The sequence below is a fragment of the Coptis chinensis genome, chromosome 6 (genome assembly GCF_015680905.1).
Source record: "Coptis chinensis isolate HL-2020 chromosome 6, ASM1568090v1, whole genome shotgun sequence".
Taxonomy (NCBI): domain Eukaryota; kingdom Viridiplantae; phylum Streptophyta; class Magnoliopsida; order Ranunculales; family Ranunculaceae; genus Coptis; species Coptis chinensis.
Genome location: NC_141461.1, coordinates 87,710,768 through 87,729,252, shown reverse-complemented (window position 1 = coordinate 87,729,252; position 18,485 = coordinate 87,710,768). Strand labels below are relative to the sequence as shown.

Genomic DNA, 18,485 nt, shown 5'->3' with positions numbered 1-18,485 from the left:
ATTGTAAAAGTGTGTTTTTTCCTTTATATATATATAGGAGGAAGAAGAAGGGGTTTGGATTTGGGAAGACCGAGTTCGCTAAGGAGCGAGCTGCCTACGTATTTTCTCTTGATTCTGGGGGGAGAGAAGAATCAGGTCTCACGTAGTTCATGTAGGTGGTATTTATAGGCATAAGAGAGTATTGATCTTCGAGACACGTGTACTCTCATGTACATATATAGGGTGGAGATTACGAATGAGTGTTAGGTTGGTTCTGGTAGGAAGGCGGTGATCATTGGGAGTGGGTGCAGTAGTTCATAATTCCCGGTAATTGGAAGTACATGTAAGGTTTTGGTAATGATTACCCTTGGATTAGGGAAAGTGTCTTTATTTGAAGCGTTCTGCGCTAGGTCGTTCAGTCTTCTTGGAACGTTCTTGAGCGAGCTGAAGTGTACCACCTACATAAAGCGAGCTGCTCGCAAGTCGATCTTGGAGGACGATGTTCGAGTACGCTGCAATCTCTACTTATGCTTAACGCGTGCTTAATATTCTTTAATGAGAATATTACTCCCTTACATAGCCCCTTTCAAGATGGATTGTCAGGCTGCATACAAGCGATCTGCTGAGAGAAAACGGCAATACGTGTTGAGCATGAGTGGAAGAGCGGCTGGTGTAAGTGGAGCGATTGGCACGCTGTAAAGTTCGAGTTGTGTTGTATGACGATTCGGTGGAAAAAAAAAGTTGTCACGTGGTTAGCACGTGACAGAATCATAGTAGTTAGTAAAGAAATGTGTCACCGCATTTTTCGGAATCGTGAAAAGACAGGTCCTCGAGCCACGTGTGTGGGCTAGGGCGTAGGTTGTAATCATAACTCCTTGGTAACTGAACGGGCAGTTGCACAAAATCAATTTTGGGACAACTGAAAAGTTATTTTCTGTTTTCTTCTTCAGCAAAACCGCAAGCTAGGGTTTCTCAGGTGAGTGTTTCTGCTGCTGCTGCCTTTCCGTTTTCCATTTTCTTTCATCTTAGTCAAGTGTTGTGTGTTTAGTAGATAGGTTGGTGTTAGGTTTTATTATTTAAGCTTGGGTATTTGGTAAAGATAAAACGTAAAAATGTCTGACTTTGATGATACTCGATCGAGAGGTCTCTTTAAGTTGTGGTGAGTATGAGGATGATAAGGAAGAGTCATGAGTCTTGGCAATCAATCTGAGCATGGTGAGGAAGTTAGGGGAGATGAGGGTAGTGTACGATCTGGCTTTGTTGGTGCTGTGGCTAGCACGTCAGGTTGTAGTGGGGGTCATCTTCAAGTGGGTTGCCTCCTAGGACGGTGGATCGTCTTGCAGCGAGTGCGTTCCCCGAACTGAGGGAAGCTTATGGGATAAACATACCAGACCTGGAGATATACGAACCAAGGTCGAGTGAAAATGTGCGGAGTGAAGAATACAACCCGCCGAATGGTGGGGTAATAATCTGTGAGGGCCAGCTGAGAGTGCATATGCAAATACCGTTCTCGAAGCTGGTTTGTGACTTTCTAGCTCATTATTGGAAATCCCCTTGTCAGTTTGTTGGTAACACCTGGCGGCTGTTCAAGGTGTTCGACCTGCTGAATGCAAGTGGCGAATACCATATAGGGGTATCTGATATTACTGAGCACTTCATTGTAAGGCGATCTGGTAATTTCAACTTTAGCTTGCAAACTATGACGACGCGTTCTGGTGTGATTGACGGTGTAAGCAACGAGGCTTGGACAAAGAGGTCGTTGCTGCTAGTTGACAACTACTGTGCTAGCGGATGTAGGTTGCAAACAAGGATTTGCAATATCTCCGGTGGGTGGGAGTGTCTTGTACATGTCATTTTAATGGGTGAGTTCTTCGTTATTTTAACCGACCTTTGTCTTTGCTTTGTTTGTAGATTTTTTCGTAAAATACTTAACCGATCGGGGAGATAGAGAGGATTTCGCGGTTGACTCGGCCTTGAGAAACAAGCAAAGTTTCCTGAAGTAACTCATTTCTTTGTAGAAAAGGGGGGTCCAGCGATCCGGGAGAAAAGAAGGGTTCAGAAGGATCAAGCTCGAGGTCAAGCTAGGAGGGAAGTGATGGAGAAGCGCGCAAGTGACTTGGTAACCAGGGAGGATAGAAACCGGGGTCGTGGTAGTTTTAGACAACCCCGAGGGTCTTTGGTGCCTCGGGGATAGGTGGGTCAAGCCGGGCGACGAGGGTGGGTCGATTGATGCTCCTGTAGAGCTGGAGACGGTGGTCTTCAACCCTCGTGTAAAGAGGAGGTCGTCGAAGAGGAAAGCCAACGCGTCAGAGCAAGACGCTGTAAGGGTTGCCAAAGCTGCGAGACATGCTCTGGGGGAGAGTTCCAGCACGGGGGGCGGTTCTGGTGGTGGTCGAATTGGTGGTACTGCCACTCACAAGACTTGGGCGAGACCGGAGCAGGTTCTGGATCTAGCTACTTTTGGAGTTAGGCCAAGCTCGTCTCCTATGGTGCGAGAGCCTAGTCCGCTGGCGAAGGCGAAGGGTTCCCATAAGGCGAGTGGGAAGTCAACTATGACTGTTGATGACTTGGAGGCCCAACTTGTGTACTTGGACGACAATGGGGTGCAGCGCACTGTGAAGCGGACTGATTGCAGCTTCAGGTCGAGTAAGGTATCGGCTTGTCTGCTTGAATATATAGCTCTGGATGGCAACCATAAGGAGTTGGAATGAGAGGGGGTTGGAGGATAACCTGAAGCGGATGGAAGTCGCTCAATGTCTAGTACATGGGATTGTCCCGCTTTAACTTATTTGTTCGCTTATTATGAAACTTGTTGCGAACTGATTATTAGTATATATATGTCGCGACAGCTAGCTTGTGAGTGGATTAGGAAATTTGAATAAGGAGATTGCCCATTTTGAGGAGCGGATAGGGAAATTGTGGTGAAGTTGACCGAGGAGCTAAAGAATGTTTAGGACGCTGCTAAGATGGAACGCGAGGAGCTTGAGGACCTGAAGAAAGCGCACCAAGCTCTTAGTTTGGCGAAGATGTTGAAGGATATTAAGGCGGAAGATCCGGAAGCTAAAAACTACTGAGTCTTTGAAGAGAATGTTAATGCAAATACCTGTGGAAATTGGTAAATTTGAATGAGTATGCCCCGCGACCGCAAAGGAGTTGCTCAAGACGTATTCGAAAGCTTATGATGAAATTTGGATCGACTTTGTTGAGCTAGAGGCTGATTATAAAGCTTTGAAAGAGGAGCATGAACGGGGATTCCTCATACTTCAATGGTACAGGTACAGGGAGATACCAGTGGTACACTTACTTCTTCCATCGCTGCTCCGGAGGTTGTTGTGCCTCACACTGAAGCTGATGTGTCTGATGTACTTATGAGTCTAGATTTGGATGGTGTGTCAATAGTGGTTGAGGGAAAAGAAGCTGAAGTTGAAGACTCGCTGGTGGCCGGAGGTTTGGTTGTCATACCTGAAACTAGCGAGTTGTGATATAGGGTTGTTGATTTGAACGGTTGTAAGTTGTGATACAATAGAACTGGTGTCCCGGGGTAACCTGGGTAGTTCGCTTTTCTTATTTCTGTTTGTTAATACTAGACGACCATATGATGATGAATGTTGGTTAGCTGAGCTGGATTTCCTGAGTAGACTCAGCAGACTCTGCTGAAATGTGAACTGTGTTTGGGCCTACCCTAGCAGATCGCTTTTTGCTTATATGCTATGCTTATCACTTGCTTCTTTGCTTTGTATGACTCTTGTATGGTTGAATGTATGAATGGAGATAATGCTATATCTGTGTGGTTGCGTAGACGATTCCTTGTGACAACAGTTGACTTTAAGTAACCTGCGATCTTTAAATGAGCGTCCTGTCCTTAATAGGTCCTTTAGCGTTGTAAGTCGCATGTAACGCAAGTCGGTGACTCGTGAGGAACTGCGGAGATAGTAGGACATAGGTCGAGTTCTTCGTTTTGGAGAATTGAAACATTTCTGCACGTGCGTGCCACGTGTAGGCAAGTGAGCGGTTAGATATGTGCAATGATGGTTGCCAGATGGCCTGACGTTTGGCATCTCGATGTAATTATGATGTACCTAGGGAAGATACGTTATTACACAATAAGTAACATCATTCGTAGAAGAGCAAAGGCATTTGTTCCCATTTGCTCTTTCCCTTTGCATTTCCTCGCCTTCAAACTTATTTGTCTTTGCTTTATCTTCTTCACTGCTTATTCAGGTACGTCTGTCTTCCTTTTTTAGCTACAATTTTTGAACAAAAACTTGTGTTTTGGTTGTTAACTCGCGTAATGTCATTCGTGCTCGTAGATTACACTATGGCTAGGTGCCACAAATATACGAGGGAGAAGGAAGTTTGAGGGAGACCTCTCCTCTGATAATGGAAGAAATGGAATTCCATCCCCATGTGCATGGTGACCGTGGTAAAAGAAAGGTTGTTGTTGTAGAGGCTAAAGGCAACAAGCGACCTAGAAGATCAGGTCATTCGACTGGTGGCGTTGTATTTAGGTAGCCCCGACGAGTGGATGATACCAATCGGCATGCTGAGGAGCATAGTGACCTGGGGCAAGGTCACCACGTCGCTGGTGAGAGTTCGTCCCAGCGTCTCGGGGACGTGGGGAGCAAATTCTATTACATAGGGAAGACGGGGAAGAAGCGTGCGGTGAAACACTTTGACTGCAGCTTCCACTCGGCACCCATAGTGACCAGTCTTCTGAAGGGGATCGTGTTGGATGGTGACAAGGCTGAGGTGGAGGATGAAGATATGGAGACGTTGTTGGGGACCATGGACATGAGCTGCTTGTTTGGTGAGCTCTTCATGCGTTATGTTTTTGTTTCTGTTACTTGGGCAACTTTAACTTTAGTATTATACTTGTAGTTTTTTGCAGGGTATGACATATTGAAAAACGCCGCGGCAACATCGACATCGACGCTTAACCCATACGTCGAGTTGGGATGGCGCAAAAATAAAATCGTATACCATGGCCTGTGTCTAATATGCCGAGCTGGACGAGAAATATCACCAGCTGAAAAAGGCGAGTGATGGCGGGGAGCAGGGCCCAGGTATGCGTGTGGTGTTGAGATATGCCAGGCACACCCCTTCAACTAGCGCTGCCCCGAAAGATAAACATGTTGTGGTTGATTCTTGATTGTGAATTCTCCTCTTGTCGTTGTCATTTATTGAAAGTTTATGAATATTTTGTAAGTTTTCCTCTCTTATATGAGAGTTAACAATAGAGCTGTGTCTTCAGGCTTGCCTGAGCAGTTCGCCATTTTGATACAGAGAACTGGTTTCCACGAAAAGTTGCAATTCAATGTTTTGTTAAATTGTAAGACGTACCAATTTGGATTTCTTGGGTAGACCCAGCAGATCGGTGGAAGTAGTTTCTTGGCGTTGGCCGAGTATTTCTATTGAACGTGTATGGAATGCATGTTTCTGCTTGAATGCTTATAGCTAGTACCCTGTTTATAATGCTTATGGTATGAAATGGTGAAGGAGCCTGAGGTTTAGCTTAAAGAAGCGTTGTGCTCGTAGTTATCGCTTTCTTTCATGGTTATTACGTTATGATGTAAGGCTCGCTGAGAGCATTCTCGTCAATCTGAGCTTATCATTAAGAGTTTGCCACTAGGTGGGTTTGGGAAATTTGGAGCTGTAAGTTCAAAGAGCATACGCTCTCCGGAGGCGTGTTGGCTTATGAAAGCGTATTGCTCACTGATAGCGTTCTCGCTGAGTCGATCCTAGAAGTATAGGTCCTCGACTAGCGAGACTCGGAGAGATTGTAAAGCCTGTAAGCTCAAGAGAGCGTTCTGCTCACGGAGAGCTTGTTGGCTTATGAAAGCGCATTGCTCACTGAGAGTGTTCTCGCTGAGTCGATCCTAGAAGTATAAGTCCTCGACTAGCGAGACTCGGAGAAGTTGTAGAGCCTGTAAGCTCAAGAGAGCGTTCTGCTCACGGAGAGCGTGTTGGCTTATGAAAGCGCATTTCTCATTGAGAGAGTTTGAGTCGATCCTAGAAGTATAAGTCTTCGACTAGCGAGACTCGGAGAGGTTGTAGAGCCTGTAAGCTCAAGAGAGCATTCTGCTCACGGAGAGTGTGTTGGCTTATGAAAGCGCATTGCTCACTGAGTCGATCCTAGAAGTATAGGTCCTCGACTAGCGAGACTCGGAGAGGCTGTAGAGCATCTAAGCTCAAGAGAGCGTTTTGCTCACGGAGAGCGTGTTGGCTTATAAAAGTGCATTGCTCACTGAGAGCCTTGAAACTTCAAAAAGCGTCGATAGTGCAAGTGTACTGGTCGTGCTTGCGGTGCAAATTGCGTGACTTGCCATTGCGAGTAAATGGAGTAGATTGTAATAACAAACATAAGTAAATTAACTTTGAATTTACAGCAAAAGAAAACATGGGATATATAACAATGTAATTTTATTGATAAAACTTCTTCAACATGTAAGTGTTCCAAGGTCGTGGTAATAATTTCCCTTCTTGGGTTTTGATCTAGTACGCTCCATTGCCTACAATGCGTTCCACTATGTATGGGCCTTCCTATGTTTGTGCTAGTTTTGAGTCATCTTGAGTCTTTTTCAGAACTAGATCGCCGTGTTGAAAAGATCGAGGATGCACTCACTTGTTGTAGAACTTCTTCAGAATTTGTTGATAGGATGCTACTCTGATGGCGGCTAGGTCGCGTGCCGTTCTTCCAGCATATCGACCTCTTGTGCTAAGACGGAGTCGTTGCCTCCAGACTCGACAAGTTCTGACCGAGTAGTAGTAACAGTCAGTTTGGTGGGGATAACGGCTTCTGTGCCATAACACAAGGAGAATGGCGATTCGCCTATACTTGAGCGAGCTGTAGTGCAATGAGCCCACAAAATGTTCTCTAATTGATTTGGCCATTGGCTTTTGTTCTTTTCAATCTTTTTCTTCAAATTTTCTAAGATTGCTTTGTTGTTGGCTTCAGCTTGATCATTACTCTAGGGCGCGTTGGGGAGTGGAAAAGGCATGAATGATCTTCCACTTGGCCAGAAGTTTTTACCATTTTGCCTTTGAATTGGGAGCCATTGTCCATCATCAGTGTGTGCGGCAAACCAAATCTGGTGATGATATGAGTCCAGATGATGTTTCTGACATGTGACTCTTTGACATTTGCTAGTGGAATAGCTTCGATCCATTTAGTAAAATAATCGGTTGCAGCTAAGACGAAGCCAAAGCCGGTGCTTTTCTGTGGGATAAATGGTCCCATGATGTCCATGCCCCACATGTGAAATGGCCAAGGGCTCACAATGTTAATCAACTCACGAGCTGGTTGTATGATGTTATGGCCAAAGGTCTGGCATTTGACGCACTTGAGTACATATGCTTTGGTGTCGATCTGCATGAGAGGCCAAAAGTATCCTTGGGAGATCGCTTTGTGAGCCAAAGAGTGACCTCCCGCATGGTTTCTACACTCTCCTTCATGAATCTCAGTGAAAATCAGTTGGCCTTGTTCTGGGCTTATGCACCTCAAGTGAGGGCCGCCAGCGGACTTTCTGAACAACTTGTTATTAAGCATGCGAGAAGCGTAGCGGGTGCGATATGAGATTTGCTTCGGCCTTGATGCGCTCTTACGGGGCGTGCGTGTTGGACGTATTCAATGATGGGTTGCATCTATGTTTGGCTCATCTGATTGGCAGAGAGCGGGCACAAGTCGTTGATTTTTAATACATGGTCTACTTGATAAGCAGGTCGGTAAACTACTTCAATGAGTAATTGTCTAGGGGCGCAGTTCGGTGTTTGAGTGGCCAAATAAGCTAAATTGTCTGCGTGACGGTTCTCGTCACGCAAGAAGTGGTGTATCGTGACTTTTTTGAAAGAAGAAAGTAACTAATTAACTACTTGGAGGTATTTAGAGAGGTCACCTTCATGGGTAGTGTACTATTTTGTAATCTGGCGAACAACTAGTTGCGAGTCACTAAAGACCTGAAGTTCCTTTACACCAAGTTGCAGCACCATGCGAAGCCCCATAATTAACTCTTCGTACTCCGCTTTGTTGTTAGAGGTCGCGAAATCAATGCGAACTGATTTCTCGACCATGGCTCCATCTGGGGATGCTAAGACGACTCCGACTCCACTTCCTCCAGGGTTACTAGAACCGTCGACAAAGAGAGACCATATTGACTTGGTAGCTTCCTTTGTGGGTGCGACCTCTGCTTATAGTTCCCAATTTGGGCCATCGACAGGGAAATCTGCTAGGAAATCTGCCACGACCTTCCCTTTCTGTGAAGTGCGAGGGACGAACTCCATGTGGTGTTCTCCGAGCTCTTTGGCCCATACTGCCATGCAAGTTGTTTTGTTTTCTTTGTGAAGAATTTTCTTCAAAGGAAGGTCGGTGAGAATCTTGATTGGATGCGCTTGAAAGTAGGGCCTGAATTTTCTTGCCGAGTATAACAATGCGAGTACTGCTCTTTCAATGTACGAATAATTCTTTTCAGCTGGAGTGAGCGTCTTACTTGTAAAATAAATCGGTTTCTCTGAGTTGTTTTCCTCTTTAAAAAGAACCGAGCTAATGGCAAAGTCTGATATCGCTAAATATAGTCCCAGCGTTTCGCTATGCTTATGCTTGGCTAGGACGGGGGATGTAGTCAAGTACTCTTTGAGGGTGGAGAACGCTTGGTGGCATTGATCGTTCCACGAAAACTGCTCACCCTTTTTAAGAAGTTACAAGAAAGGTCGGCACTTGTCTGATGCCCTCGATATAAATCGGTTGAGTGCCGCGACCATTCCTGACAACTTTTGAATTTGCTTCTTTGTTTGGGGATCAGGCATGTCCAAGAACGCTTGGATTTGGTCTGGATTAGCTTCGATCCCTCTTTGTGATACTTGGTACCCAAGGAACTTTCCAGAGGACACTCCAAAGAGGCACTTTTCAGGATTAAGCTTCATTCGAGTTCGGCGCAACCTGGAGAATGCTTTCTCGAGATGAGTGAGGTGGTCTTCTGCTTTCTTGCTTTTGACGACCATGTCGTCAATGTAGACTTCCATGGTGTCACCTAACATGTCAGTGACGAGACGCTGATACGTTGCGCCAGCGTTCTTAAGGCCAAAAGGGAGAACGTTGTAACAATAGATTCCTTGTTCTGTGATGAATGATGTTTTCTCTTGATCTTCTTCAGTGAGTGGGATTTAGTTGTATCCACTGTACGCATCTATGAAAGAGAGGAGCTCATGGCCACATGTCTGATCTACGAGTCGGTCGATGTGAGGTAGAGGGAAGTTATCCTTTGGCGTTTCCTGATTAACGTTCGTGAAGTCGACGCAAAGAAGAACTGTGTCGTTCTTTTTTGGAACTGCGACGATGTTGGCGATCCAGTCTGGATAGTCTACTTTTCTAATGAAACTGACTTGCTTAAGTTTGTCGACTTCATCATTGATGGCTTTTGGAATCGCAGGGATAGTCGGCGAGGTCGTTGACGAACTGGTCTGGCATTAGGGTTCACATTTAGTCTATGACACACAACATTAGGATCTATTCCGAGCACATCGACATACGACCAAGCGAAAACATCTTTATTCATGGGCAAAAAGTTTACAAGCTGAGCCTTGTTAGCCCTTACATATACAAACTTGGGATCATCTTCAGTTCCTAGGTTCATTCGCTCTCTGTCTGCATGTTGAGATGTTGTCTTTGACGCTGATCCTTCCTCAGTTGGAGATACTTTGTCGATCTGAGGGAGAGTGGAACTGGCAGCACGAGCTGGAGCGATATCTGTGGCGATGACAACAGGAGCTGGAGTGGCCTCTGTGGTCATGACAACAGAGTCTGGAGTGACCTTTGGAATTGGTATTGGTTGTGCAAAACATGATGGTGTGACTTCTGGGGCGCTGACTGGTGGAGCAACAACAATGGAAGCGACCTCTGGGGTCTTGACTGCTGGATCGACAACAACTGATGCGACTTCTGGGGTTTTGCCTGGTGGAGCAACAATGGTTTGATTGACACGGGGTTGAAACAGACGATGGACCTTCTTCTTTGGAGCCCCGTCGTTTGCTGATGCTTTAGCTCTGACCTCGACAACCAGGTCTTTGGCCATTGTGTAACTGGTGGGCTTGTTCTTTGTGTGGGTATGCAGGTCAGTGGTCTTGTTTGCTGAGAGGATTTGATTACAATGATAAGCCTCGAGTTGATTGCTTCGAAGCTCCATCATGCTTCTTGGGCCTGGGAAGCGAAGAACTTGATGCAACGTGGATGGTATAGCTTGCATTTGATGAATCCAACGCCACCCTAGAATAACATTATAGAACGACTTGATGTCGAGGACACTGAAGCGTGTATTGAAGCTGACTTTGTCTTCTCTAGATCCCACTGAAACTGGGAGTATGATGTCGCCGATTGGGTCGGCACTGGAGCCATTAAACCCATAAAGAGGAGCAATCAGATATATAAAGACTGACTTAGGTAAGTTCATTTCTTGAATTGTATGATAGAACAGAATGTCGCACGAACTGTCAGGGTCTATCAGGATGCACTTGACTGTCCAGTCGCTGATCTTGACATGGACGACAAGTGCATCGTTGTGAGGGAGGCAAACCTTGTTGAGGTCGGCCTCTGTGAAAGTAATATCCCCTGCGTTGCGACCTGAACTTCGCGGAGCATGTGCCACTTGTGAAGAAAAATGATAAACTTCTAGAAGGGCGCCGAAACGCCTTCGTTTCTCTCTGGAAGATGTCACGGAATCATCTGGGAAAGTGATCATAGAAATAGTTCTGGCGTTGTCGCGATCTGATGAGTGTTGTCGGCGTTCATGGCGAGAACGGTCACGATCTTGGGGACATCCTCTGCTGCGGGAGTGAGCTTGAACATTGTGGTGGTCATGGCGAGGTGGGGATCTACTACGCACTCGGCGAGCCATGAGATTATGGCGTAAGTCGTCGTCGGCAATGTTGGTATATTGTTTGATATGCCCTGCTTCGATGAGGTCTTGGAGGTAGTGTTTTAGCCCCCAGCATGCATTGGTCTCGTGACACTTGGCTCGGTGAAAGCGCAAAGACGGTTTGTCGTCGGGGTTCGGTTTGCCGACATCGTCGGAAATATGAAGCTCGCTTGATCTTTTCTAAGATGTAATTGGGAGAGCGTGTCAGGATGGCGAACTCTCGGTCATTGTTTATTCTATTTTCCGGCTTCCACTCTTGCTGTCGGGGACGCTTTTTGGAAGTTGGGGGGTCAGCTGATATTGCTGCGACCTCTTCTTCTTCTAGTAGGCCTTGACGTTTCAGGCCTTCCTACAACTTTATATACTTGTCGACTCGAGCGTACAGCTCAGATAAAGTCTCGGGGCGTTCTTTCATTAGCGATCTGGCGAGTGCCGTGTTACGCACACAGCAAGCGTTGTAGAATGCCAATGTGGCGAAAGACTCTTTCAGCCCTGCTTCCATGCACAGTAGTTCAGCTTTGAACCGACCTAGAAATTCACGAATTGTTTCATCTTTGCCAAGTGAGAGTTGGAACAGCGAATCCAGATAAGCTTTCTTACGTCTATTATGCACGTCCTGGCTAGCAAATGAATCGGTAAGTTGCTCGAAGGTCTTTATCGAGTCTGACTCGAGTGAGAAAAACCAATCAAGTGCGCCATCTTTGAGACTGGCGGGGAACAAACGACAGTGGAGGTGATCGAACTCTAGTGCAATATATAGTTCCAAGCTTTGAATATAACGAGCCACATGTTGACTAGGGCATGTGCTGCCATCATACATCGGAAAACGTGGTTGAATGAAATCCTGAGGGGAGGGTTTATTTAGTACCTCCGTAGTGAATGACGATGCGCGGTACATCTTGAGCATTTTCTGGACGATCTGGGTTGCGTCTTTTCTCACTGCACTTTGGCCGATTCTTTGCGATAGTTTGTTAATCTGTTGATTAACTTCATTGATGCCGTTCTCATCGATGTTCCCAGCTGGTTGTTGTTGTGCGTCTACTTGTGCACGAAGAGCAGCATTTTCCTGCCGGAGCAAGAAAATGCTCTCATTTGTTAAACCTAGCTGGTTTGTGAGGCTTTAAACTTGAGCTTCGAGGCTTGCCATGCTTCGTGGACTTGAGATTTTTGGTTTTTGGTTTTTGATTTGTGTGAAAGTGGTTTCTCAAGTAATCGAGACCACAGATGGCGCCAATGTAAAGGTGTGTTTTTTCCTTTATATATATAGGAGGAAGAATAAGGGGTTTGGATTTGGGAAGACCGAGTTCGCTAAGGAGTGAATTGCCTACGTATCTTCTCTAGATTATGGGGGGAGAGAAGAATCAGGTATTTATAGGCATAAGAGAGTATTGATCTTCGAGACACGTGTACTCTCTTGTACATATATAGGGTGGAGATTACGAATGAGTGTTAGATTGGTTCTGGTAGGAAGGCGGTGATCATTGGGAGTAGGTGCAGTAGTTCATAATTCCCGATAATTGGAAGTACAGGTAAGGCTTTGGTAATGATTACCCTTGGATTAGGAAAAATGTTTTATTCGAACCGTTCTGCGCTAGGTCGTTCAGTCTTCTTGGAACGTTCTTGAGCGAGTTGAAGTGTACCACCTACATAAAACGAGCTGCTCGCGAGCGATCTTGGAGTACGATGTCCTGAGTATGCTTCAATCTCTACTTATGTTTAACGTGTGCTTAATGTTTAAAGTGTGCTTAATATTTTTAATGAGAATATTATTCACTTAAAGTCATGATTTGAAGCTTAATTCTTGGCTCATGCATGTGTTCTCATTTTTTTTCTTGTTCAAGACAACCTTTAAGCAAACATGGTGACGAAATATATTCAAATTTGAGGTCATATCTCACTAAAGGAAGGGATCGGAACACTTTAGGAGAAGAGTATATAGTTGATTAATTTATTTGTACAAAATAAAGGAGAAATATTGATTCACTTGTTGTTTGGTCACTTTGGTGCACTAAGGCTTGAGCGTGCTAGCACACAGTTCTTTAAGGGCCCATTTAGAAACATCTTGCCAAAAACCTCATTTAATATTTCTTGTTCTGAATCAATATTTTTGGAGAGGGGGCGACTACACCACATGGCCAGCACAAAAAAACCATCCGAAGTCGATTGTAATTGGCTGGTTTAGAGAGAGAAAATAGGAGAGAGGAGATAGAAAGAGAGTTTGAGTTGTTATTTTATTTTTATCAACCAATCACAATCGACTTCGGACGTTTTTTTTGTGTTGGACCATGCGTTTTAGTTCTATCCTCAATGGTCTTATGGTCCTAAAACTTTTGTACAAATCATAAATCAGTTCAACATTATACTGCATCCATTCGACTCGTATGTGATTTTCAAGAAGCAAACCGTTCAACATTAAAAATTTAAATTTTGTTTTAATTATGAAACGAAAAAACAGCCGAGCAAGTAAGGGAAGGCTATAAATTCTTCATCGATGAATTTTCTAATTTCCTTCAACAATATGAACTCAATGGAAATTTTTGTCCAATATCATCTTAGGTAGGATTATTCGAGTAGATTCATTCATTTTGTTAGTGAAGTAGTTTACCCTAGCTATACTATATGATCTAGTCTTGGAATACTTGACTTGACCAATTTGAATGTAATCAGGCCATACCCTGTTGCACCATTGAGGAGCATGAAACAAGCTAAATAAAATCAAATAGGATAATATTACTTTCATAATTTGAATTGTAGATTTCGTAATTCGTATTGTTCATGGAATTGCCATTTATAACCACTAAAATTCAGAGCAATAAAAACAGAGTAGCCAGCTAGATTGGATTACAATGAAAAGCAGAGGGATATTGTGGTACTTCAATAGCTTAAAAATTCCTAAAGCAAGTCCCTATCATTGAATAAAAATCAAAGCAAACACAAAAGCACTTTACAACAGTTTCTCATTAAGCCTTCAATTAAATAATTAATCAAAAGGTAATTAGGACCCCAAAAGCCTAGCTACCCTCTCATAATCTCAAGGCACTTAGCATGATTTTGGGTGTAAAAAATATTTTATTCCGCAAGTTTAAGACTAAAAGTCTAAATCACACATTTGTTGGTCACACTTCAAACATCTCCCGTTAAGAAACCATCATTCACCTCACTATATATATACACCAGACCACCTCATTTATAGCCAATCTCTCTCTTCTCCTTCACTTTCTCTCTTTCAGTCTTTCCCCTTTTTTGAAACTTAACTTTGTTGCTGCCAAAAGAAAAGCAAATGGGTGCTCTTGATTACCTCTCTAACTTTTGTACTGTTTCCAGCACTAGCATTAGGAAGAAACGCAAGCCAATGCAGGTACTGCTTTCAGTACAACTAGTCCGTCCTTTATATATGTTTGCTTTGTTAGTAATGGACAAAGAGTTGGAACTCTCTTTCCTTTTATATGGTTTGCTCTTTGTTTTTGCTTTGGCTTTTACTAAGGCCTTTTTTTCCATCGACAGACAGTGGAGATTAAGGTGAAAATGGACTGTGATGGCTGTGAAAGGAGAGTTAAATCTTCTGTTTCTTCCATGAAAGGTTCTATTGCAAAACTTAAACCATATATTTGGTCTATTTCTCTCTTTCAATTCTCAAGTTCTTGTACATATACTTGGACTGTGCCTTTGTAATGGAAAAGTAGGTGTAGGCCAAAATCATATTTTAGAATACTGAGCTGGTTTGTGAACCATTGAATCATGTTATCATCTGGGAAACATGGAGTATGCTTAAAATATATATGAACCATTTCATCTCACGTAACTAAACCATCACAAGCAAGTATAGCAGTCTCATCACTTTGATGTTGCATTTGAAAACAAAACTTTTCGAGTAGGGGTCGTTTTTCTTTGTCTTTATCTTATATTTTTCCTCCATTAATTTGAAACTCTAGAGGTAGCTAGGTTAGGTGTGTGGCCTAGTTTAGTTTTTGTTTTGTTTTGTTTTTTAAAGTTGAGTAGCATGTTGTTTGCAATGTGATCCAAGTGAAAAATGAAACTCCTAGCTACTAGGTATAGTATATATATAAAATAAGTCATCACTAATATATGCTCATTAGTCATAACATCCCCACCAATCCAATGAGGATAAATCAAGTGCCAATTAGATAGATTAAATCAGATTAGATGATAGGCGGAGATCAGAGTGACTTATTAGCATTTCCCTAGCTAGAGAATATACTCAAATGAATTTCTTGAAAGAGTTGTTTAATTAGAGCAAATAAACCCAAGTAAAAGACATTTTTGTTGAATTATAAAAGGTGAATTTTATTTGAAAAATCAATTCCCAACAAGAAACCTGGCTTGGATTAATTAATTAGTAGCATGCTCTTGTGTGATTTCTTATGAAACCTGTAATTTTTTAATGATTGAATTGGATTCATATTAAATAATTTAATTCTCCTTAACATTGTGATTTCATTTCTGCATGTAACTACAATATAAACTATGCTAGCAATCTAGCACTACAATATTAATGGCATCTTCTTGCATATACTATCAATAAGTAATTGAGGTTTATGTATTACTAATCTATGCATGGCTTTATTAGGTGTAAGATCCGTTCAGGTGAATCGAAAGCAAAGTCAAGTCATTGTCACTGGTTATGTGGAACCAAACAAAGTCTTAAAGAGGGTTAAGAGTACTGGAAAGAGGGCTGAATTTTGGCCATACATTCCATACAATTTAGTTGCCTATCCATATGTTGCTCAGGCCTACGACAAGAAGGCGCCCGCAGGCTATGTGAAGAATGTGGTGCAAGCACTCCCAAGTCCAAATGCACCCGATGAGAGATTGACCTCGCTCTTCAGCGACGAGAACCCTCACGCATGTTCAATCATGTGAAACAAGGAAGGCTTCATGGCTTTTAGAAGTGAAGTATTGGTTCTACTAGTAGGCATGCATGCATAAACTACTGTGGATTTGGTTACTAGCTGTTTGAACTATGGTCCTTTGCAATGAACTTGAATTAAGACGAGTTTAGAATTATATATGTACTTAAAGAGTGATTTGCGGAGTTTGAATGCAGGGAATTTCATTTTTATGTTAATTATATTACATGGTTTTTTTCTTAGAAGGTCGGTAGTTCTTGTTTTTGTAATGAGTGATTGACAAGTAAACATCGATCATTATATAAAGCGAGCTGCGTTTGGGTCCAATCCCTAAGATGTGCTTTTCTTGGGAGGTTTTAGTTCGTTGTCACTATTTATTTCGATGCCATAGTCAATTATTGCGCTCAATTTCATATTTAGCCCAGTTATCATAGAATCCGTGTATTCATTGAAACATCCATTGGAAAACGCCCACAAAATATTTTAGAGAAATCGGAACTAAGAACCCTGTTTTTCAAGTTCTTCTCATATAATGTGTACCAAAGTACCAAACATCTAGACTACTGGCATAAAAATTCATAAACTGCACATAATGCGTGTATAATTGAAATTTGATACAACAATGTGAATGGTAGAATTCCCAAAGAAGTCACAATGCCAGATTGTAAGTTAGTCAAAAATGCAATCCCGATTGGTAAAATTAAATAAATGCCCAGATTATTTTTTTTGGTAAAGGCCCAGATTATTCAATCTACATGATTTTGGGACAAATACTCATTATATTAACATACCGCCCTAGCGATCGTGGGGATAAGAGATTCTGGATTATCATTGTTTGCGAAATTACGTGTCCTTTACTCAAATTGTCTACATCGGTCGACAACTGGACATAAATGTTGACAACAAAGCTCTTGAAGGTATTATTTTTCTCTTTTACGAAGTTTTGTTAGATAATGAAATTTAGTATCGTTTTGTAAGACAACGCCAGTCTTAAAGACTTCCAAATAGCACTGCTGAGTTTTGATATAAAATTTGCAGAGTGAAGATTCTCCAAGTGAAAATCTTAATGATGTCCTTTACCAAAAAAAAAAATCTTAATGATGTTTAACACACGCCAACAAACTGAAGAGTATATTAAGGTACGCACTGACTTACTGTATGCAGAATATAGTTAGTGTTTGAGCTCAATGTCAACATCATTTTCCTGAATTTCTGGCTTTCTTTGAGTGGTGTATATACTTCATATGCTAGTATATATTGTGATGGGCTGATGGCGATGTATAACAAGCTTGGATATTATCTTCTTTTACTTTCTTCTTCTAAACAAAGGTTGCAGAAAAAGTTACAAAACGAAACAAAATTCTACTTAAATCATGGATAGAATTTGGCCATTTTATATGGATTAGGACTATAACATTTTGTACCGTTCCTCTTGAAGGAAGAATTAGTGTGCGCTTTTGTAAGTTTGAACTTGGAACAAAGGATACTATTCAAAACTAATATGGCGTATGGACTTGTTTTTAATAAAATGCCACGGTACCAAACAGAACCAAACGAATTATACGACGCATTAATCATATTGTTAATTATCGTTTAGTTTAGTTGAGCGGCGCCACTAAGAAATGCAAACATAATGAATCTAAACAAGATTTTGGTGTTATTTAGTCAAGCTTTGTAGCTACTTGGTGTGCCAAAGAAGAATTAAAAAAGATGCAATAAAGGGGAACAAAAGATTAAAAACTTATTATCCTATGTTATTAAAGTTACCATCAGAGTGGGAGATTAATTTTTAGGGAGCAAAACTCACCATCTTCAGTTTCAATTGATCTTTTGATCTTTAAAGAGAAGCTTCTCATAAATAGCTAAAGTAGCTTTTTTACCATTGGTGTTGAGTTTTAGACTTTTAGTTGATTGATTATTAATCAAACGAACCCCACACAATCGAACATCTATTGTCAAATCATACAACCTGCATTATTTCCAATAAACAAAAATATATCTGGGAATAGTAAATCTAATCAATCTACTTTTGATCATTGATTTGTTTAGGTAAAATGATAGTGAACTTGGACGTGTCAACTAGTAACAAATTCTCCGAAAAGGAAATTGGAGATTGAGGGCTTGAGGCTATCAAAGGATTGTTTGGGCTCCACCTACCCTGAGTTCAGCTGAACTTATTTCTGACATAACTATTAGGGTATTGAAGTGTAATGGGTATTTAACTTATGGGAACTAAATTTTCCACGGAAGTTTTACTGAGGGTATTTTGTTATCAAATGATACTGAGGGTAGTTTTGTTCAAGGCCCAAAATATCGATATCGATCAATATATCGGTGTATCCAAAAACCGATATATATCGGATATATCCATTATTTTGGTGACCATTCCAAACTATTTAAAATATCAGAAATATCGGATATATGGACATATAATATCGGAAATATATTGAAAATATCGGATTTATATTAAAAAATGGTAAAAAAATCAACCGATATATATCATAAATATCGGATATATCGATTATATCGGCGATATAAAGTTTTATATCGAAAATTTCGATATATATCGGAAAAAAAAGAGTTCTATATTCGGTAGATATATATCGGAAATATCGATGTCGGTGTACCAAATTACCGATATATATATATCGGATATATCGGCGATATTTTGGTCCATGATTTTGTTCAATATACTGAAAATCCATAAAAATAGTAAAAACGTTAGTTGAAAATT

The 18,485-nt window shown here is 41.9% G+C and overlaps 1 protein-coding gene across 1 annotated transcript; it reads left to right on the top strand.

Annotated features, from left to right (window-relative positions):
* The first annotated feature begins 13,994 nt into the window (after positions 1–13,994).
* LOC147495160 (heavy metal-associated isoprenylated plant protein 21-like) lies at positions 13,995–16,078 on the top strand. The gene is made up of 3 exons (XM_086563763.1): positions 13,995–14,241; positions 14,388–14,463; positions 15,472–16,078. The coding sequence occupies exons 1-3, from the start codon at positions 14,164–14,166 to the stop codon at positions 15,762–15,764; spliced, it is 447 nt and encodes a 148-aa protein (XP_086419889.1). The 5' UTR covers positions 13,995–14,163; the 3' UTR covers positions 15,765–16,078.
* Positions 16,079–18,485: the final 2,407 nt, after the last annotated feature.